At 51.0% G+C, this 23,119-nt stretch overlaps 1 protein-coding gene across 3 annotated transcripts; it reads left to right on the top strand.

Moving 5' to 3' along the window:
- The first annotated feature begins 34 nt into the window (after positions 1–34).
- On the top strand, positions 35–23,119 carry eea1 (early endosome antigen 1). Of its 3 annotated transcripts, XM_076984792.1 has the most exons (30): positions 35–228; positions 2,331–2,405; positions 2,618–2,730; positions 2,964–3,018; positions 3,127–3,192; positions 3,355–3,394; positions 3,497–3,601; positions 3,808–3,929; positions 4,036–4,191; positions 5,152–5,166; positions 5,419–5,514; positions 6,956–7,294; positions 7,391–7,540; positions 7,673–7,792; positions 9,130–9,333; positions 9,764–9,964; positions 10,254–10,367; positions 10,527–10,682; positions 12,767–12,906; positions 13,806–14,136; positions 14,490–14,591; positions 15,126–15,308; positions 15,960–16,142; positions 16,357–16,542; positions 16,634–16,765; positions 17,766–17,951; positions 18,318–18,556; positions 18,714–18,834; positions 18,965–19,063; positions 20,010–23,119. In XM_076984792.1, the coding sequence occupies exons 1-30, from the start codon at positions 205–207 to the stop codon at positions 20,130–20,132; spliced, it is 4,176 nt and encodes a 1,391-aa protein (XP_076840907.1). In that variant the 5' UTR covers positions 35–204; the 3' UTR covers positions 20,133–23,119. The 3 variants fall into 3 exon arrangements, with proteins under 3 accessions (XP_076840907.1, XP_076840918.1, XP_076840927.1); XM_076984803.1 differs by lacking the exon at positions 5,152–5,166 and having other exon boundaries at positions 36–228; XM_076984812.1 differs by lacking the exons at positions 35–228; positions 2,331–2,405 and having other exon boundaries at positions 2,646–2,730; positions 3,127–3,188.

Genomic DNA, 23,119 nt, shown 5'->3' with positions numbered 1-23,119 from the left:
AGTATGAGCGCGGTGTGGCGTCCGTGAGCAGCGCCACCCTCTCCCCGTCCCTCCCCACCCTCTCCCCGCACCTCCCCGCCTACCTTAGCCCCGGAGTGCTGGCGGACGCGTCTCCCTGGGCAGGTGTCAACATTATCAAACGGAGTTCCAGTTCCAGTACTTGATTTTATTTTGTTAAAATAAAAAAACAAACCAAAAGGAGACATGTTCAGGCGAATATTGCAAATGGTAAGACAAACGCAGAAAGCTGTGGTGTTGCCCGTTTAGCGGTTTCGATATGTGCTAGCAGGCTAACCACACACGAATGTTAGCACGCTAGCTAGCTCCACCGCACACAAATGTTAGCACGCTAGCTAGCTCCACCACACACGAATGTTAGCACGCTAGCTAGCTAACCACACACGAATGTTAGCACGCTAACTAGCTAACCACACACGAATGTTAGCACGCTAGCTAGCTCCACCACACACGAATGTTAGCACGCTAGCTAGCTAACCACACACGAATGTTAGCACGCTAGCTAGCTCCACCACACACGAATGTTAGCACGCTAGCTAGCCCGCTGGGTTGGTGGACCGCAGCTACGGCAGGCCGGTGAAATAATTCATTGACACACTAAGTGTTAAACGGGGCGAATGCCGTTTTATTGTCAGTATGTGTTTGCTGCTTCTATCTCCCCAGATAACTGTACATCTCATGTAATCGCTGGTAGATAATCCGCGCTAGCTGCGTGTTGTTGACGTTAACGTGAGGAGATGGAGGAGTAGATGATTAGTCCAGTGGACTAGAACAACAAGCTGTCGTAGACACGGGCAGGAAATGTCCGACATCGAGATACCTTTACCTATTAAAACTGGGTTATTTCGTTGCTGTCGTGTCCTCCCAATTCATTCGGAGTTACGAGATCGTGCGTTATTTCTCAGAACGTAACGCACCTCTGGGTCTGTTGTGCTTGAGTTTATTTATTGGGTTGGGGGTTTTCTACTTCGTTTATATTATGTTGTGTGTCTGTATTACCCGTTAAATCGTTACCGGCATTTGTAAAGTATCAGCGAATCTGATCGTTGACTTGATCGAACATTAGTGGGTTTACATGTCTGATTATTTTGTAATCCAATTCTCGCGATAAATGCCACTGTCCAGACAGTTATTAGTTTCCTTTCGTGACTGACACGAGACATAATAATAAAGCAGCCCCACTGGGGTAAATGCAGGTCCAACTGTTGTTCTGCCCCAGAGGTACTGGATTCTCCCTGTTATATATGTGTGTGTGTTTGTGTGTGTCTAACAGTATGCAGCTTATGTCTCATAAGAGGAGTGGGACTGAGAGACACAGATTTGCATAAACTTGGACTGACACCAGTCTTGGACTTTGGTTTATGGCCAGACCAAATGCTTTTCAAAGTATTTGTAGATATGAAATAGTCTCTTAAATGGTCAGTGACAAATTTTAATATATTAAGCTAACAAGAATTAGCATAATAACAGCACTGAAAATGAAAATGACAGGTGTTCCAGGTACAGTGGTATTAGAGTAGTTATAATAGTGTAGTATTTAGTAGTATATAGATAGTGTAGTATTGAAGGATTGTGAAGTGTGCAGATGGCTTGTGTGGATTTTAGCGTGTGCAACTCCCTGCAGCGTGAATAAGCTTGAGTTGGCATGCTTGGGAAAGAGTGAGTGACGTGCCACCGTGGTGTTCGTTTGTGGCGTCCGAGTCAGCTGTGGTTTCCGTGATCTGGTTGCTAGGGTCAAAGATTACTAGGGGAAAATGTAAAAGACATTTCTAAGATGGTGTTGAGTTTCACCCTCATGTATATGTTCAGATGACCCTGAATGACTCACGAGCACAGATCCAGCATGCACTGCTGCCACACCCTTCCTAGCAGTGTGGTTTTTTCCTGCAGCCAGTGCCGTTTGTCAGTCAGTCGAGACCTGCAGGGGAAGGATGTGTGTACCCTAATTTAAGACCTCTCATTTCCATTCTCATTTCATTTCGCTTAAAATATCTGGCAGGGGGGTGTAATGTTTATATTAAGATTTGAATAATGTCTGTCTCACTGTGATGGCGTTTATGATAATTTATAGCAGGTACTTGTGTTGACATCAGTCATGGGATTTGGGTCGAGGCCGCACCAGATACTTAGATGACAGACCAGTTTAGGTTACAGCATAGCACACTGAGCACTGCCAAAATGACAAAGTGTGATAGAAAGACATGTAACCCAGTGTGACCCCTTTCAGTCTTCGTCTCACACTCACTCTCACTCCCTGTCACTCTCACTCTTTGCCTTTGTGTCTCTCCCTCCCTCTCGTGCGTCCCTCACAGACTCCTGGGAAAGGCGGCTCCCAGACACCTGAGTCTGATCTGCCCTCTGCTGAAATGAACAATGAGTCATCTGAGGTAATTAAGATGACGTTTGCTCTTGTCACCTCTAGTGAACATTTACTTTGATTCCTACTGCACTTTTAAGATAATCCATTCATAGATTATTTTTAGATCATTCATTAATTTTTGCTTGCAGTTTTAATTTTGTCCTGGATTTGGCAAGATTAAAGAATTTTTTCTTTCGTTCATCTTCCAGGTGACTAACAGTCTGGTGTTCTTGTGTGCAGGGCTTCATTTGTCCACAGTGTATGAAGTCCCACAACTCTGCAGAGGAGCTTTTCAAGCACTATGAGATCTTCCATGAGACTCAGGACCAGCCCAGTCAACTTGGCCCTGCCAGGTAGGAGCTGAGTTCCTCTCTCCTCCTGCCCTTTGACCTGTGTCCGCCTCCTGCCCTTTGACCTGTGTCCGCCTCCTGCCCTGACTCAGATGTTTATCATGATATACTGTTGGATTGGCTGTGGTGTCTGTATACTTGGAAAATAACATCTGTTCCAGAGCTGTTTTTAGGTCTTGTGACCTTAATTTTAAGGGGAAGAGTTCAGCGTTTTACGGCGTTTGTTTTGTGTTTAGGGACGACCTCACTCTTCTGCGGCAGGAGGTGCAGGATCTGCAGGCTTCACTCAAGGTTGGAACCTCTTCATACAAATGAGCGTTTCTTTATCTTTTCTGTCTACTCCTGGTTTTGCTTAATTTTGTCTGTGCCCCCTCAACCCTTTGCTTGTGTCTGTTTTAGGAAGAGCGATGGTTTTCAGGGGAACTGAAAAAAGAATTAGACAAAGTGCAAGGACAACTGAAGCAAGTAATTTCTTTAAAATACTAAAAACGTACTAGACAGATGCTGTGTGTGGTGCGTTTAACGCGCTGCGCCCTGAACAGAGGGGGAACTGCAGGGTCAGTGAAACGAATCTCACAGAGTGCTTCAGCTGTGATTTAATGAAGTGATTGGTGTGTTGCGTCCCAGGGACAACAGAGCGACGGCCAGGCAGCAGCAGACGAGTCCGGTGAGTTCCACCTTCACTCTTACCTGAGCTTACCTTAGTCCAAGGTTGGAGATGATGTTCCTGTTTCTGAAGTGTAAATTCTGGGTTGGGACGTGTTCTCAGAGCTGGAACTGAAGCTGCACGAGGCAGAGACAGAAAAGTTCAACATCAAACAGATGAAAGACCTGTTTGAGCAGAAGGCTGCCCAGTTGGCCACTGAGATAGTAGGTAGGAGAACCCTCCCAACACGGCCGCCTGGACCTGCTTCCTTATGCATGTCTTTTCTTCTTATGTCAGGGGAAATTGTTTGAAGTGCCAGTTGGATATTGGCCCTGTTATTGGCTGTTTGTCCTGCAGACCCTCTCCACCCCCCGCCCCCACGACCTCCTCCATGATCATGTCATGGTCTTGTGTGTGTGTGTGTTAAATGCCAGACATCAAGTCTCGCTACGATGAAGAGAAGAGTGTGAGAGAGCTGGTGGAGAACAGAGTGTCCAACCTTCAGCAGGAGCTGCAGAGAGAGAGAGAGGAGAAAGAAAAACTGTCCACAGAACTGGTAGCACATTTACAAACCAATACTAACCAATACCGATAATTAAAGAGTGACCGAGGCCGTGGTCAGGTTGATGTTCTGAGGGTCTGGCTCCTGTGCCTCCCTGTAGCTCCAGAGACCCGGCGTAGAGGACGTGGAGGTGTTGAAGAAGGAGCTGGTCCAGGTGCAGACGCTCATGGACAACATGACACGCGAGAGGGAGCAGGAGTCCGAACGGCTCAAGAGCCAGTACGAACAGCTGCAGGCGAACTTCACTACCTCGGAGGTAAACCGTACGCTGTAGTGGTGTCACCACAGGTCGTGTGGTCATGAGAATCATTTATGTAACTGCACTCAAAACTATTTTTTTCTTCCATTTTCCTGTGTTCTCAGCCATCTTATAGCATTTTAATTTGTTGCTTAAAAAATAAAAGTATAATAATACTTTTAACAAATAATAACAAATAAATAGTTATTAGTCAAAACTCACATATTTCCTTTTTCCTGTGTAGCTCTGCTGTCTGTTGGTGAGAGTTTGTAGGTCAGCTACAGTTATGTTACTGGGTCTGACTGATCAGACTTTACGTTAATGCAGTGATTTAGATTATTTATACACATCGGGACACTCCCCCAATCTCCCAGTTATCCACTTTGGCTCTGCTGAGAGCTAAATGTTCAGTATCTTAAACCTAACTGGCTCCTAGAACCTGTCCTCTGTAGTGTTTCCTGTAAACAAGATTACGGTCAGCTGCTGGTAAACCTTTGTACCACAGCGTAGATTAGTTCGGTCTGTTTGTTTCAACAGTTAGGTGTTCCTCCTCTGCACACACACCTGCTTCTTGGCGCTTTTTAACCTTTGCTTCAGTTGACCCGCTTTTAGTGCTTTACACGTACATGTCTGCCCTCTACTGGCCAAGGGTGTAGAAGCTTACCAATGTTGTTTCTGGTTTCCTTAGCGCAAGCTAAATTAACCAACATTTTAAATACTTTTGGGTGGTTAAATCACACCATTTGAATTCTCTTTTGTCAGATGTTATGCTGTCTGCCAATGATGAGTGTTAAAGCAAATGAAATGCTGTCTGTGGTCTCCATGGCTGTGGTGTAGGCATCATTAGTGAGCCACATGCTCGTACTGTGAGACGCTGTTGAGCTGTGTCGTGTCTCGCTCACCCGCATGCTGAGTTGACCTGAGCTCTGCCTCCTTCTCTCTGTCTCTCTCCCCTGCCTTTGTGCTTCTGTCATGGAGATTCGTAAATTGGAGGTAACCGTCTACTTCTGCCTCACTCTTCATCTTCCTCATCCTCCTGCCAGCTGCAGGGTTTTTGAGTCTGTTAACAGTTGTGACATAAGGATGCTTACAAAGACAGTAGCTAAAACCTCCCTGCTCATTGTGTATCTGCATACGTGAAAGGTGTGTGTGTGTGTGTGTGTGTGTGATAGCTGCATGCTTTGTGGTGTTGAGTAGTTGTCCTTTGTGCAGCGAAGGTTCTCACGTTGGGGTGCTTGTGTGTAGGCGACCATCTCTCAGCTGAAGACAGAGCTGCAGAAGGGTCCTCAGGAGGCTGCAGTGTACACCCAACAGATACACAAGCTCCAGGAAAAGAGCCAGGTACATACACACACACACACACACACACACACACACACACACACACTCTTCAGTTCACTGTAGCACAGCAGGGTACAATATGGTCCAGTCTAGTGCAGTATGACAACAGTAAACTCTTTCCAGTCTTCTTCTGTCCCAGCACCTTCCTGCTCCACAAATGGCCGTCGGGCTCCTCCGTCTTCTCCGCCTTCTAAACGAGGTCCAAATTTAAGTTCTGCACTAGTTATTAAGCACTGTGTCAGCTGTGCGGCACAGTTTACACCAAGGAACCTTACACTGCACATGTCCCTGTGTCCTTGTCACTGACCCTAGGTGACATATCACTGACCGTCCAAGCGTGCTGACATGAGCTTCTATAATTAAACCAGCAGGGGGCGTACGGCTCCTGTTCCAGCACTGTCCTTCATGGTGATATATATACGGGCCCAGGTAACTGCACTGGGCCTTTTTGTGTGTGTGTGTGTGTCCCAGCTCTAACAGTGGGAGAACTGTGAGGAGGTGTGTTTGAGTAAGCAGAGCACGCGTTGTGCCACAGCTTGTGTTAGCAGAGCCGTCACATGACCATCGCAGTCGATATTATGCGACGCACCGCGTACCTTTCAGTCCCGTGTTTTAAATAACTCCCAAAGAAGCCTTGAAGCTCTTCCCCGAAACCTGCACCCCAGTGTAAACCCACCTCAGGCGTCGGCCGCACTGTCACTGACGGCTAATGAAGACCGGAGCCTTGAGGAGGCCACGTACACAATACATCTAACAGAAGATGTACGTCAAAACAGAAGATGCGTGTGTAACGAGCAAATGTGCGACCTGAGCTGAGGAGTCACCGGGGACGTTTGGCGGGAGAGAGGAGGGACGCTGGGAGCTGCAGGAGGTCTCCTTGTGAAGACGGGGACAGCTGTCTCCTGCCCAAACGGTGCCCGGAGGAAGTGTGATGGAGCGTCACCCTGTGACCAAAGCCTGTTAGCAGCCCTGCCCTTATCAGCTCTGGCGTTACGGCCCTTTGAAAGGGCAAAGTTTAGAACGCGGCCCTGCCGGCCGTGTAAAAACTGTCCACTCTTAAATATCATTCTGTTTCTGCGCTGCATTCGGTGACGTGTGAGCTCTCACCACCGTAGGAGTCCCACTGAAGGGTGTGTGTGTGTGTCTGGTCCTTTAGTTCAACCTTGTTATCCAACATCACCCCTGGAAGGCTGTTTGACGGTCCTTCTAAACATACTCAGCTGTTTCTTTAGACCTCCTCCATATGCATAAGAGCCACAGGAGTACTTTGCACAGCTGATGAAATAGTTTTGTCTGAAACATCTTGTCATTTTGACAACCTTTCTCTGTCCCTCTCCCCTGTGTGTCTATATACACACACACACACACACACACATACACTTGTCTTGCTGACGCTAGCTAGATTAACACCAGAGCGGCTTTTTCACCTGGCTTTTTCCAGCTGCTCTCTGAGAAGCTGGCCCACAGGGAGAAGGAGAACCAGGAGGTGGAGAAGCGTTTGGCCCAGGAGCAGACCTCCAGAAAGAGCCTGCAGGCCAGCCTGCACCAGCGGGAGCTGGAGCTCCAGGAGAGCCAGGCGCGGGGGGCGGCAGGGGCGTCCTCGCTGGCCCGTGCCCAGGCCGAGGTGGCGGAGCGCGGGGAGGAGGCGGCCCGGCTCCGGCAGGAGCTGGCGGAGCTGGAGAAGATCCAGCAGGAGCTGAAGGCGGAACGCAAGCAGCTGCAGCAGAAGAAGGAGGAGCGTGAGAGTCAGGGCCTGCAGCAGCAGAGCGAGATCAGTCAGGTGAGGGGGCGGGCACGGGGGGCGGGGGCACGGGGAGGGGCAGGGGGGTGTGTGACGGGGGCGTGGCCTCTCAACGCCGTGTTCTGTCCGTCGCAGCTACACGCGAAGCTGCTGGAGGCGGAGCGGCAGTTGGGGGAGGTGCAGGGGCGGCTGAAGGAGCAGAGGCAGCTGTCCGGAGAAAAGCTGAAGGATCGGGAGCAGCAGGTGGCTGAAGGGCACCTCAAACTCTCCCGCTTGGAGGAGCAGGTAGGCGGGGACTGGGCTGGGGGGCAATGGCTGTCTGTGAGAGCGTGACATTGTTGTGGTGTGAGGCGCACTGTGTGGTCTGTCTTGTTGACTCCTGTGTGGTGTCTGTGTGGTGTCTGTGTGGTGTCCCAGCTGAAGGAGGCAACCACCAGGACCACAGATCTTCAGCAGCAACTGGAGAAGTCCAAACAGCAGCACCAAGAACTGCAGGCCCTCCAGCAGAGCACCAACAGCAAGCTCCGAGAAGGCCAGGTAACACAGCCCTTCCCCCGCCCAGGTAACACGGCCCTCCCCCCGCCCAGGTAACACGGCCCTCCCCCCGCCCAGGTAACACGGCCCTTCCCCCGCCCAGGTAACACGGCCCTTCCCCCGCCCAGGTAACACGGCCCTTCCCCCGCCCAGGTAACACGGCCCTTCCCCCGCCCAGGTAACACGGCCCTTCCCCCGCCCAGGTAACACAGCCCTTCCCCCGCCCAGGTAACACAGCCCTCCCCCCGCCCAGGTAACACGGCCCTCCCCCCGCCCAGGTAACACGGCCCTCCCCCCGCCCAGGTAACACAGCCCTTCCCCCGCCCAGGTAACACAGCCCTCCCCCCGCCCAGGTAACACGGCCCTCCCCCCGCCCAGGTAACACGGCCCTCCCCCCGCCCAGGTAACACGGCCCTCCCCCCGCCCAGGTAACACGGCCCTCCCCCCGCCCAGGTAACACGGCCCTCCCCCCGCCCAGGTAACACGGCCCTCCCCCCGCCCAGGTAACACGGCCCTCCCCCCGCCCAGGTAACACGGCCCTTCCCCCGCCCAGGTAACACGGCCCTTCCCCCGCCCAGGTAACACGGCCCTTCCCCCGCCCAGGTAACACGGCCCTTCCCCCGCCCAGGTAACACGGCCCTTCCCCCGCCCAGGTAACACGGCCCTTCCCCCGCCCAGGTAACACGGCCCTTCCCCCGCCCAGGTAACACGGCCCTTCCCCCGCCCAGGTAACACGGCCCTCCCCCCGCCCAGGTAACACGGCCCTCCCCCCGCCCAGGTAACACGGCCCTTCCCCCGCCCAGGTAACACGGCCCTCCCCCCGCCCAGGTAACACGGCCCTCCCCCCGCCCAGGTAACACGGCCCTTCCCCCGCCCAGGTAACACAGCCCTCCCCCCGCCCAGGTTCTGTCAGAAGCAAACAGATTTGTAGCTCTGCTTGTAGGTTGGGTTTGACAGAGTTGTAGTGTATACATGTGTCTTATGTGAGAGGTTCCAAATCTTAACTCTAGGAAACCTATGTGGCTAATGTTACTGTGTGCAGAGCATGACAGCAGATCATTAGCTAATTAACTATTGACCAGTTAATCAGTCAGTTTTCTAAGTTGTTAGAAACAAAATTGACAGTGTTTCTGGTCTTCAATATTAGGATCGAGAGACGTCTGTGTATATAATCCTGAACCTAATAATGCTCAAAGAAATGATGAAACGAATACTACGTACACATAACTGTTATCATGATTGATACCTAAATGGTGAGCGTGGTTCAGCTCTTAACTGTCATGTGGTGTATGCACTTTCAAACTCCACCACTCTGAGCTCCACTGTCTTCTCTGTGGTAGAATGACTTGGAACAAGTCCTGCGTCAGATTGGTGACAAAGACCAGAAGATCCAGAACCTGGAAGCCCTGCTGCAGAAGAGCAAGGCCTCCTTGAGCCAGCTGGAGGCGGAGCGAGAAGACCTGTGCGCCAAGATCCAGGCGGGAGAAGGAGAGGCTGCCCTGCTCAGCCAGCTACAGGAGAAGAACCACGCGCTGCAGGAGCAGGTGAACACACACTAGGGCTCGTCGATATATCAAACTGTTCAACAGGTCCGATATTTCAAGCAAAAATCGATACGGAGATGTCAGTCTGACAGTAAGTTGTTGTAAACAGGATTATAGGTTCCTCAGGATTAAAGGAACATATGTCGTATAGACTTGTGGACTCTATGGAAAACTATATGATGTTCTGTTTTAGTTAAGATGTTTTTAGAAGAAATCATGATAGTTTTATTATATTTCAATATTTTCAGTGTATCACAATACCATAAAAGTGTACATACACATTGCCTGAACTGATGCTCAAATAAATGTTCTTTGTTTAGCATCACGTGTACCCTCTTATATCTTGAGACCTTGTCTTCAAAGCTATCAAAGCCTCTCTTCATGCAGCATGAGATGTCCTGTAGCTGACACACTCCCAATGCACATGCAGATAACCCAGCTGACAGACAAGCTGAGGAACCAGTCAGAGAGCCATAAGCAAGCCCAGGAGAACCTGCATGAGCAGCTGCAGGAGCAGAAGAGCCAGGGGCGCACGGCACAGGACCGCTGCCAGACACTAGAGGGCACCGTGGCCGACCTCACAAGCCAGCTCACAGAGAGCAAGGAAAGGGTGGCACAGCTTGACACCCAGGTGCTGTGTGTGTAAACCTGTGTAGAGTGTTTGTAAACATATGTAGAGTGTTTGTAACCCTGTGTAGAGTGATTATAAGCCTGTGTAGGGAGTTTATAAGCCTGTGAAGAGAGTATAACAGAATAAGGCTTCAGAGCCACCAGACAGCTCAGAATTGGTCCTGTCTCCAGTTCTAATGTAGGTCAAAAGTCAAAACAATGATGGTTTGGTCGTTTTCTAGATTTAGAAGAGCGCTGTGAAATACTTGAAAATATGAAGCATTTGTGATTGTTGTGTGTGGGGGTTACAGCTGAAAGCTAAGACGGAAATGCTGCTGTCAGCTGAAGCTGCCAACACTACCCAGCGAGCAGACCTCCAGAACCACCTCGAAACTGCCCAGAATGCACTGCAGGACAAGCAACAGGTACCTGTTCAATTATAGATGTCCAATATTTCCCCTTTAACAGAAGTGGTTCAGGAAATGGGACCTATCCAAGAGGCTTTTCAGCGTGTGTGTGTGTGTGTGTGTGTGTGTGTGTGTGTGTGTGTGTGTGTGTGTGTGTGTGTGTGTGTGTGTGTGTAGGAGTTGAGTAAGGTGCAGGCCCAGCTGGAGGAGCAGGTGTGTAAGCTGCAGGAGCGGCAGGTTCAGTGTGTTCAGCTGGACGCCAGTCTGAAGGAGAGCAGAGACAAACTACTGCTGGCAGAGCAGAGAACTGACACGCTGGAGACACAGGCCAAGGTGAGAACACACACACACACACGCTGGAGACACAGGCCAAGGTGAGAACACACACACACACACACACACACACACACACACACACACACACACACACACACGCTGGAGACACAGGCCAAGGTGAGAACACACACACACACGCTGGAGACACAGGCCAAGGTGAGAACACACACACACACACACACACATGCTGGAGACACAGGCCAAGGTGAGAACACACACACACACAAACACACACACACACGCTGGAGACACAGGCCAAGGTGAGAACACACACAAACACACACACGCTGGAGACACAGGCCAAGGTGAGAACACACACACACACACACGCTGGAGACACAGGCCAAGGTGAGAACACACACACACACACACGCTGGAGACACAGGCCAAGGTGAGAACACACACACACACACACACACGCTGGAGACACAGGCAAGGGTGAGAACACACACACACACACACACACACGCTGGAGACACAGGCCAAGGTGAGAACACACACACACGCTGGAGACACAGGCCAAGGTGAGAACACACACACACACACGCTGGAGACACAGGCCAAGGTGAGAACACACACACACACACACACGCTGGAGACACAGGCCAAGGTGAGAACACACACACACACACACACACACACACGCTGGAGACACAGGCCAAGGTGAGAACACACACACACGCTGGAGACACAGGCCAAGGTGAGAACACACACACACACACGCTGGAGACACAGGCCAAGGTGAGAACACACACACACACACACACACACACGCTGGAGACACAGGCCAAGGTGAGAACACACACACACACACACACACACACACACGCTGGAGACACAGGCCAAGGTGAGAACACACACACACACACGCTGGAGACACAGGCCAAGGTGAGAACACACACACACGCTGGAGACACAGGCCAAGGTGAGAACACACACACACGCTGGAGACACAGGCCAAGGTGAGAACACACACACACACACACACACGCTGGAGACACAGGCAAGGGTGAGAACACACACACACACACACAAACACACGCTGGAGACACAGGCCAAGGTGAGAACACACACACACGCTGGAGACACAGGCCAAGGTGAGAACACACACACACACACGCTGGAGACACAGGCCAAGGTGAGAACACACACACACACACACACACACGCTGGAGACACAGGCCAAGGTGAGAACACACACACACACACACACACACACACACACACACACACACACACACGCTGGAGACACAGGCCAAGGTGAGAACACACACACACGCTGGAGACACAGGCCAAGGTGAGAACACACACACACACACACACACACGCTGGAGACACAGGCAAGGGTGAGAACACACACACACGCTGGAGACACAGGCAAGGGTGAGAACACACACACACACACACGCTGGAGACACAGGCAAGGGTGAGAACACACACACACGCTGGAGACACAGGCAAGGGTGAGAACACACACACACGCTGGAGACACAGGCAAGGGTGAGAACACACACACACACACACACGCTGGAGACACAGGCCAAGGTGAGAACACACACACACACACACACACACGCTGGAGACACAGGCAAGGGTGAGAACACACACACACGCTGGAGACACAGGCAAGGGTGAGAACACACACACACACACACGCTGGAGACACAGGCAAGGGTGAGAACACACACACACGCTGGAGACACAGGCAAGGGTGAGAACACACACACACGCTGGAGACACAGGCAAGGGTGAGAACACACACACACACACGCTGGAGACACAGGCCAAGGTGAGAACACACACACACACGCTGGAGACACAGGCAAGGGTGAGAACACACACACACACACACACGCTGGAGACACAGGCCAAGGTGAGTACCACTCCACTAACAAAAACACACACATGCTGACAGAGACTCCACCTAACACCCCATTGGCCACTCTCTCTCCGTCTGTTTCCCCCTCAGCTGGTGCTGACTCCCTCAGTCTGTCTCAGTCCATTGCCCAGCCACCAGTCTTCTTGCAGTGTGTTCATGTTGTCTAACTAAGCGTGTGTGTGTGCGCGTGTGTGTGTGTCAGAAAGCAGAGGCGGAGTTAGAGGGACTGCGCTCTGCACGAGAACAGGCACAGATTGCAAGTCAAACGCAGCAGGAGCAGCTGGGTGAGCTGAACAAGAAGAACACGGAGCTCAGCCACCTGCTGGACGCCGAGAAACAGGGGTAGGTCTATACATAGGTAATACTCTGGTAGGTCTATACATAGGTAATACTCTGGTAGGTCTATACATAGGTAATACTCTGGTAGGTCTATACATAGGTAATACTCTGGTAGGTCTATACATAGGTAATACTCTGGTAGGTCTGTACATAGGTAATACTCTGGTAGGTTTATACCTAGGTAATACTCTGGTAGGTCCATATCTAGCTACCACTCTTGTAGACCTGTACTTAGCTAACACTCAGGGGTAGGTCTTCACTTAGCTAACGCTCAGGGGTAGGTCTTCACTTAACTAACGCCTGGGGGGGTAGATCTTCACTTAGCTAACGCTCAGGGGTAGGTCTTCACTTAGCTAACGCTCAGGGGTAGGTCTTCACTTAGCTAACACTCGGGGGCAGATCTTCACTTAGCTAACATTCAGTGGTAGGTCTTCACTTGGCTAACGTACAGTGGTAGGTCTTCACTTAGCTAACGCTCAGGGGTAGGTCTTCACTTTGCTAACACTCGGGGGCAGATCTTCACTTAGCTAACATTCAGTGGTAGGTCTTCACTTAGCTAACGTTCAGGGGTAGGTCTTCACTTAGCTAACGTTCAGTGGTAGGTCTTCACTTAGCTAACGTTCAGGGGTAGGTCTTCACTTAGCTAACTTTCAGTGGTAGGTCTTTGCTAAGCCAACATTCAGGTGGACGTCCACTGAGCCAAAACTGAGTAACCTGAGGTAAACTTATGTTTTTGATCTGTATGATGATTGCTCTGCTTCCTGTGTGCGCTCTCTCTCTCTCTCTCTCTCTCTCTCTCTCTCTCTCTCTCTCTCTCTCTCTCTCTCTCTCTCTCTCTCTCTCTCTCTCTCTCTCTCTCTCTCCCTCCCACACACACACTCCCCCCCCCCCCCCAATCTCAGGGCAGCAGCGCTGCGAGTGGAGCTGCAGGAGAAGACCTCTGCACTGGTGGAGGTGCAGACACGACTGGAGGAGACAGAGCGGGGACGGGCCTCCCTGCAGACCAGCTTGGACCAGGCAGCTGAGCAGAGCCAGGCACTACGGACCAGCCTGGAGCAGAAACTGCAGAGCCTGGGCGGAGAGCTACAGAAAGTCCGGAAGCAGGCAGACCTGCAGGCTCAGGAGCTGGCCTCGGGGAAGGAGAGTCTGAGGAAGACCTCCTCAGCCCTGGAGGACAGCCAGAAGCAGCTGGAGAAGGAGAAGAAGAGGAACAGTGCAGCCCTGGAGGAGAAGGTGAGCTCTGGGATCCAGCTGATAAAGCTGTTGTCACCTCCACAATTCTCCACAACTTCTGCCTCACTTCCTGACTTGCCACTGATGGAGTCCTCCCCCTCCCTTCAAAGCCACGCCCTCCATTCACCAAAGCCACGCCTTTGCAGAATTATTGACAGGCAGGGAGGAGCCTGCTTGTAGAGAGGTTTATTAATTGGTTAATACAGCTGGACCACTTTGAATAATTTTTCTGACTACAGGAAGCCAGGAAAGTAACGTTAGTAATATCTTTCAGTTGTGGGTGAGGGAATTGGAACTGTGGGCCTGTGTGGTAAACCAGGCAGGACAGTGAATGGTGTTTCTTCCTGGTGCAGGAGAAATCTCACCAGAAGGCCCTGCAGGAGATTCAGAACAACGCACAGTCCACGACCAAAGAGCTGAGTGCAGCCAGGTCTCGTCTGGAGAAGATGGCAGAGGTGAGAGCTGATGCAGGTTTCCTTTGTTTTGCGAGTGTCTAGTTTTATAGGCCTAATGTGCTCCATGTCCCCATCACTGTCTTAACTGGACAGGTTTTGTCCACTTCCTGTAAACACTTCCTGAAAGTGTTTTCAGCAAACTGTGTTTCTACGAATAACTCCCTGATTATTGACAAAATAATAATAATTTGAGCAATGAGGACAAAAAAATATTGTATTTTGTCACACGATGCCGAAATAATAAATGTGGCACAGCTGACATTATGTTAAATAGAAGATTATTTTAAATCAAAATAAATAGAGGTATACTACATGTACACATTAAAACATAGTGCAGATTATTCTTGTGTTGTTCAGCACTGGTGGGCTTGGCGGACCTAAACCCTTTAGTCAACTTCTAACTTCAGCTGTAGTGTGTCAGCTACAGGACATCTCATGCTCAGTGGATTTTATCCCCAGCGCTTCTCATAGCAAGTTTTGGCGGGTTGATGATGACCTTAGCCGACCCCTGACCTCTGTGTGTCCACGCTGTAGGTGGAGAAGGGTGTGCAGGCCCAGCTGGTGACTCTACGTGCACAGCTGCAGCAATCTCAGGATATGGTGCAGGAGCGAGAGAAGAGCTTCCAGCAGCTGTCGGAGGCCCGGGCCTCCTCTGACCAGGAGGTGAAGAAGCTGCAGGGTCTCCTGGAGGAGCTGCAGAGTGCCCAGACCAAGAAGGTGCGGCGTCCACCATATATATACACCGTATTTTCTGGACTACAGAGCGCAACTCAATATAAGCCGCACCTACAACGTTTTTTTCTTTATGGAAAATGTTGTATAAGCCGCACCTGGCTAAAAGCCGCATATATCTACTGAACTGATCAGTTTCTGAACGGCACCTGTAGCATAATACAGCAGTATTATGACTAAATATCTAGTTAAGACAAAACTAGAGTGCTCAATGAACTAAGTTATAATCACTGTAACTCCCGAATATCATCTGTAGCGTCTTTATGCGTGTGCAAACGAGGGGAGTCAGAATTTGGCACACCACATGTTGGTTTGAAATAATTTATCCGTCGTGCTGCTTGCATGTGCTAAATGAAAATGAGCACTTTCTTCTTTGATTTACAACTTTGACCTACCACCTGATTCACTTTCTGCTCCACCCCTGATGGGTGAAGAAACATCTACAGAAAAACCGCTCCTCATTATAAGTCGCATGGTTCAAAGTGTGGGGGGAAAAGTAGCGGCTTATAGTCCGGAAAATACGGTATATCAGCTTGGGTTGGTATTTGTGTTTGTGTGTGTGCATACATGTGCATATACCTGTGCATGTGGGGTTATATATGCATGTGTGTAATTAAATATGCGTGTGTGTATCAGACAGAGGAGCTGGCGAAGCTCCACCAGCAGGTGGCAGTGCTCTCTGAAGAGCTGAGCTCACAGCAGAAGCAGCGTGCAGATTTGCAGAAGACATGTGACGGCACCCAGCAGAGCCTGGCCCAGCTGCAGTCCGACTACTACGGCAGGGAGTCGGAGCTGTCCGCCCTGCGCCAGGACCTGAAGGTGTGTGAGCGGAGGACGCCGAAGCGTCTCTGTGTGTCCTCACACAGTCGGCCGCTCAGATGAACCCTGCGGCGTGTCCCGGTCACACGGGGGTTCACCCCACAGCCCAACATGTCCAGCTGAAGTGACGCGTGTCTTGGATGAACTCTGCTTGATTGTGGGTGTGGTGTGTGTTTGTTGTGTGTGCTGTGTTTGGTGTTTGCGTGTGGTGCAGGTGTGTGAGGAGAAGTTGGCCCTGACTCAGGAGGAACTTCTGGCCAGCACTAACCAGCTGAGCAGCCAAGAGTCCCTGATCCAGGACCTGAGGAAGGGCAGCGAGGCCCTGGAGACGGAGATGAGCAGGAGGGCGGAGACACTGAGACAGCAGGAGGAGGCCATGCACACGCTACAGGGACAGCAGGTGGACAGCAGTCCTCACACACACAGCAACAGGCTAGCACACTCTCTGCTCTCCCTGATGGCTGTGTCGGGGTGTGTGTGTGGGTGTGTAGGAGCTGACCCAGGAAGAGCTGAAGAAGCAGCTTGCTCAGGTGGAGAACCTGAAGGTAGTGCAGGGTGATCTGGAGAAGGAGCGATCCAAGCTGAGCTCCGAGCTCAAAGCTCTGACTAACAAGAGCAGCAAGGTGAGTCCGCCCTGTGGCCCGGTCTCCTGCCTCTCCGTCGCCCTCTCTGGTGCCTCCGTCGCTCCGTCTGTCTTCGTGTGTCCAGACGGTGTGTCTGATGAGCTGTAATCTGTCGGACTTGTGCCCAGTTCCAGTGAGCTCCCAGTCCCACGTTAAACAGGCCGGACGTCGTGTCGGTGACGCTCTCTTCACGTTTTCCCCGCGTGAGCCGCAGCCGTGACTGTGAGGTGTTTCTTCTCTAGCTGACGGGAGGAAGGGGACCCAAACACACCTGCTGGCTGACTGCCACACCCTGCTTGCTTCACGCAGACACGGCCATGCTGCCAATATTATGCTCTGCTCACAGCCTACTGGCAAACAGGCAGTGGTCCCACACATTACTGATTCCTGGTTAAGCAAAACTTTCAGCTATGAAGTTCCCTGACGAGACTTAGCGAAGCGTTCTGCCCCACCATCTCCCTCTGCTAGCTGTGCCTCCCCTCACTGTGTGTAGCCGGTGATTGACGTCAGACCGGTCCACAGCGAGGTAGGGAAGTGCGTGCGTACGGACGTGCAGGTAGCCAATCAGAGCGCAGCTAGCAAAATCCTGACAGTGTTACTACGTTAACACTATAGATATCGGGGTTCCCTCCTACCTGAACGTGTACAGCAGAGCGGAGATGGAACACGTGTAGCTGAAATGAATCCTCAAGTGATTATCGCACTGTACGAGTCTTTTCTGAAGTGTGTGTATGTGTGTGTGTGTGTGTGTGTGTGTGTGTGCGCGTGCGTGCGGTTTGTGTGTGTGTGGTGTGTGTGTGTGCGTGTGTGTGCGTGCGTGCGTTTTGTGTGCGTGTGTGTGTGTGTGCACGTGCGTGCGGTTTGTGTGCGTGTGTGTGGTTTGTGTGTGTGTGTGTGTGTGTGTGTGCGCGCGTGCGTGCGGTATGTGTGTGTGTGTGTGTGTGTGTGTGTGGTTTGTGTGCACGTGTGTGTGCGCGTGTGTGTGCGCGTGTGTGTGTAGGAGCTGAAGGAGCTCCAGGCGGCGAGACAGATGTTGCTGCAGCAGAAGGTGGAGCTGCAGGGACGGGTGGAGGCGGGACAGGCTGCTGTGGAGCAGGAACAGAGGGAACACCAGAACACCCGGGACTCCATCACACACATACAGCAGCAGCACAAAACCCAGACGGACAAGCTGCTTAGTCAACTGGTACTGACCACACACACACACACACACACTCTCACACACACACACACACTCTCACACACACACACACACACTCTCACACACACACACACACTCTCACACACACACACACACACTCTCACACACACACACTCTCACACACACACTCTCACACACACACACTCTCACACACACACACTCACACACACACACTCTCACACACACACACTCTCTCACACTCTCTCACACACACACTCTCACACACACACTCACACACACACACTCACACACACACACACGTCATTGTGAAAGGTCCATGAGGTTAAAGGTACACTAGTCTTATATGGACAGTCAGTCTCCCCCTCTCCCCGTGTCCCTGCTCCCCCCGAGGCGGCGGAGGCGAGGTCTAAGGAGGAGGTGGAGAAGCATGGGGAGGAGGCGCAGGCTCGTCTCTCCGTGCAGGTGTCTGCGCTGAACGAGAACGTAGCCACCCTGAAGAGGGAGTTGCAGGGCAGCCAGCGGCGCGTGGGCGAGCTGGAGAAGCAGACGGACGAGCTGCGTGGCGAGATCGCCGTGCTGGAGGCCACCGTGCAGAACAACCAGGACGAGCGCCGCGCCCTGCTGGAGAGGTGCGGAACTGCAGGGCCCCTCAACACCTGCTGGGGGAACCTTGTTGGGCACTAGGCTTTATTTAGTTAGTTACTTTTTACCTTACTGATGTTAAGCGCGTGCACACACACACACACACACACACACACAGTCTCAGGGTCTTGCATGCTGTTTCAGGTGTGTGAAAGGTGAGGGGGAGATTGAAAAGTTGCAGACCAAAGTAGTGGAGCTGAGGAGAAAACTAGATGATACAACAGCAGCCATGCAGGAGCTGGGCAGAGAGAACCAGTCCTTACAGGTAACACACACACACACACACACACACACACACACACACACACACGTGTCGTTCAGCCTTAGTCCTGCAAGCCTGTGGACTGATTGAATTGTCACATGGTTGTCATGGTGCCCTGTGTGTGTGGATGCAGATCAAACAGTCGCAGTCGCTCACGCGGAAGTGGGCAGAAGATAACGAGGTGCAGAGCTGCATGGGCTGTGGGAGGGGCTTCTCCGTCACCATCCGCAAGGTACACACGCCTCTCACACACACACACGCACGCACTCACACACACACACACACACGCACGCACGCACGCACGCACGCACTCACACACACACACACACACACACACACACACACACACACACACACACACACACACACACACACACGCTCGCTCACTCACACTCACGCACACACTCACACACACACACACACACGCTCACTCTCACACACACACACACACGCCTCTCACACACTCACGCACACACACGCCTCTCACACACTCACACACTCACACACACACACACACACGCCACTCACACACACACGCACACGTACACACACACACGTGCACGTACACACACACACACACACACGTGCACACACACACACACACACACACACACACAGTCTCTTGTGTAATGGAGCCACTTGTGGAGATCTTCAAACCACTAAATCAATACTGTGTTAATGGTTTACCACAGAGAACCCCTATTTAGACAGGCTCCTATTCAAAGTGTACTGTGTATGTGTGAGTGAGTGTGTGTTTGTGAGTGAGTGTGTGTGTGTGTGTGTGTGTGTGTGTGTGTGTGTGTGTGTGTGTGTGTGTGTGTGTGTGTGTGTGTGTGTGTGTGTGTATTAGTTGGTAATACCACCAGTAACATTCAGAAACATGGCTTACACCTAACTTACACCATTGAGAGTAGACACACACAGATTCAGTCTGATCCACTGAAGAGCACATGCTAGGTCATTTGACAGGGGCATTAGACAATAAAGGGACCCACACTCATAACCCCTCTCGTCCTACGTGCCTTCTCTTAAATACGGAGTCATCCACACATGTACATGTTGCCTTTATGCGACTGTCACATATGTAAACAATACACATACCAGTGAGCTGCTTTCAGAAACTCTTGTGGGTCTTCAGGTGTTGAGTGTAAATCTGTGCTCTCTCTCGCCCCCTGCAGCACCACTGTCGCCACTGCGGGAACATCTTCTGTGCAGAGTGCTCGTGTAGGAATGCCCTGACGCCCTCCTCCAAGAAGCCCGTCCGAGTGTGTGAGGCATGCTACGAGGAGCTTCAGGGCTGACTGCCCCGCCCTTCCCCATGCCCCGCCCCCGCCCCGCCCCCCAATGACTTCTCCCATGCAGGAGAGGTGCTTTACCCTCTTATCCCAGCTCCGGAGGGGAGGGGCGGAGGGCAGGACGCGGGGCTTCAGCGGGGGGTGGAGGGATGAGGACTACCCTGCTCTGATTGGCTGGCTGGGTTCGAGGAGGCGGCGCCACACAGAGGGACTGGGACAGCAACCAGAGCAGAAAGGCGAGCCTTGTGTGAACTGTGCCAGCACAGCAGTGTTGTGTGTTGGGATCTTTTCACTGGTTCACTGCTTACAGAAGGTTTGGTTTCTGTGGTTTGTGGTGGTCAGAACCAAAGGCAGCATGGGAATAGCAGGGGTGAGAAACCAAAACAAAGATGAGAAATGGGGGTAAAAAATAAATAAACCAAAACAGGATTTGTGACCCTTCAGAGTCTGACCCTAACTGGACCGTCACCTGGCCAACTCAGACCCTCGTTGGTTGTGTGTTTTTGTTTTGGTAACGATGCGTACGTATTCGCCTGCTGCACAGCTTAAACAGTATCTTCATTCGTTTTACAAGGTGCTTGTGTTTTTAACTCTGCGATTATCATGTCACCATTTACAGACTGGTGCGATTTGACAGCATGTGTGCAGGTTTCAATAATAATCATGCACTGTCTCTTTTATTTCTTACAGAATTTCTTAGTTATTTGCCCAGATATGTTATTTGCCGTTATTTAGCAGATATTGTGCTGGGGCTGTGTGTGTGTGTGTGTGTGTGTGTGTGCGCGCGCGCATGTGTATTCGTGTATGAATGCCTGTGTGCGGGTGTTTGTGCATGCATGCACATTTGTGTATGCGTGTACGTGTGTATGCGTGTACATTTGTTTGTGTGTGCATGCGTGCACATTTGTGTGTGTCTCCATGCGTGCACATTTGTGTGTGTGTCTCCATGCGTGCACATTTGTGTGTGTGTCTCCATGCGTGGACATTTGTCTGTGTGTTTGTGTAGCATGTGCGTGCGTGTGTGTGTATATGTGTGTGTGTGTGTGTGTACACCCACCTCTCTAGTGTACTAGGTCATTATATCTCAGGCCTCATCCCTATATCCCCAGTATCATTTTCACTTCATGGGTGAATATCTGCCGTGCCACTCCGCTGGTGTGTGTGCGCGTGACCGGGTGAACCTCTGCCCCGCCCTCAGATGCCATCACTGCATAATCTGTGCACCGGAGCGTGTCACCTCACACCTGCTCACAGGTGAACCGAAAACAAACCCCAAAGCCGCGTTGCAGGTGCTCGTGTGATGAATATTGTACACAGGTGAGCCTGAGCTGGGGGGGGGCTAGGGGCCCGGGGGCCACTCACTCCTCAGGGCTGTGGCCTTCATGCTCATCTGCTTGCACTCATGCCAGGGTTCAGAGTTCAAGGTTCAGGGTTACCATAACAAAGTGCCATGATCTTTACTGCTTAGCAACGTACACTACTGAGACGCAGGCACATCAGTGTGTAGTCATGTTTCATTAACAGAGTCAACCCCAGATTCAGTCTGTTCTTGTACCCGTCTACCTCTCCACTGTGTGTGGTCATGTTTCATTAACAGAGTCAACCCCAGATTCAGTCTGTGTTCATGTCCCCGTCTACCTCTCCACTGTGTGTAGTCATGTTTCATTAACAGAGTCAACCCCAGATTCAGTCTGTGTTCTTGTCCCTGTCTACCTCTCCACTGTGTGTAGTCATGTTTCATTAACAGAGTCAACCCCAGATTCAGTCTGTGTTCTTGTCCCTGTCTACCTCTCCACTGTGTGTAGTCATGTTTCATTAACAGAGTCAACCCCAGATTCAGTCTGTGTTCTTGTCCCTGTCTACCTCTCCACTGTGTGTAGTCATGTTTCATTAACAGTCAACCCCAGATTCAGTCTGTGTTCTTGTCCCTGTCTACCTCTCCACTGTGTGTAGTCATGTTTCATTAACAGAGTCAACCCCAGATTCAGTCTGTGTTCATGTCCCCGTCTGTCTCTCCACTGTGTGTGGTCATGTTTCATTAACAGAGTCAACCCCAGATTTAGTCTGTGTTCTTGTCCCTGTCTACCTCTCCACTGTGTGTGGTCATGTTTCATTAACAGAGTCAACCCCAGATTCAGTCTGTGTTCTTGTCCCTGTCTACCTCTCCACTGTGTGTAGTCATGTTTCATTAACAGAGTCAACCCCAGATTCAGTCTGTGTTCCTGTCCCTGTCTACCTCTCCACTGTGTGTGGTCATGTTTCATTAACAGAGTCAACCCCAGATTCAGTCTGTGTTCTTGTACCCATCTACCTCTCCACTGTGTGTGGTCACGATTATATTTGACTTCATGCCACAGCGACATGATGATCCACATAAGAGAAGGTTGTTAATTTATTATGATGTTCCAACCACAGACTTGTTATGAAATATAAAGGGAGGTCTGGGAAAGAGTTTGTAGCAGTTTCAATGTTGACTGGTATTAAAGAGGTTTCACCATGAACCTCTTGCAGTGAAACACAGCACCATAGAGACTACAACAATGCTGTAATTATATCTGCAAATATGATTACTGTACAAATGTGGTCTGGGGGAGAAGGGTCAGTCAGTGTCATGTGAAGCGTCAGTGATGTTCATACTAGGAGTAACACTACACTGTGATAAACACTGTTCATCACGTGCATTATCGTGCATGGCCTGTGGAATGGCTTCAAGTTGCATTTCTCTTCGGAACAGTGGCGTGTTGCTGTTGGTCACGTGCTTGTGCGGGTCACGTGCCTTAGAGCTTGCTTTCTCACGCCTCATCCGCTCCGCATCGCCCTGCTCACGTGCTGTTCATGTACATCACCACTAACTGTCGGTAGGGAGGGGTTGTGTTGCCGGTTGCAACTTGTGTCAAAATGAATATGAATATAATTTGTCAAGAGGTATTGTTTGTTTTCTAATTTTTCATCAACATGTTTAAGAGTAAATAAACTAGGTGTTTCTATTTTCA

This window comes from Brachyhypopomus gauderio, chromosome 2 (genome assembly GCF_052324685.1).
Source record: "Brachyhypopomus gauderio isolate BG-103 chromosome 2, BGAUD_0.2, whole genome shotgun sequence".
Lineage (NCBI taxonomy): Eukaryota > Metazoa > Chordata > Actinopteri > Gymnotiformes > Hypopomidae > Brachyhypopomus > Brachyhypopomus gauderio.
Note: the sequence above shows the minus strand (reverse complement) of the source record. Positions and strands in the feature narration are given on the sequence as shown.

What these genes read in the sequence shown, in the direction of transcription:
- eea1 (XM_076984792.1), top strand. Translation starts at nt 205, where the DNA reads ATGTTCAGGCGAATATTGCAAATG. An exon ending in GTCTGGAGAAGATGGCAGAG is followed by an intron (nt 14,592 to 15,125) that starts GTGAGAGCTGAT and finishes TCCACGCTGTAG; the next exon opens with GTGGAGAAGGGTGTGCAGGC. An exon ending in TGACTAACAAGAGCAGCAAG is followed by an intron (nt 16,766 to 17,765) that starts GTGAGTCCGCCC and finishes GTGTGTGTGTAG; the next exon opens with GAGCTGAAGGAGCTCCAGGC.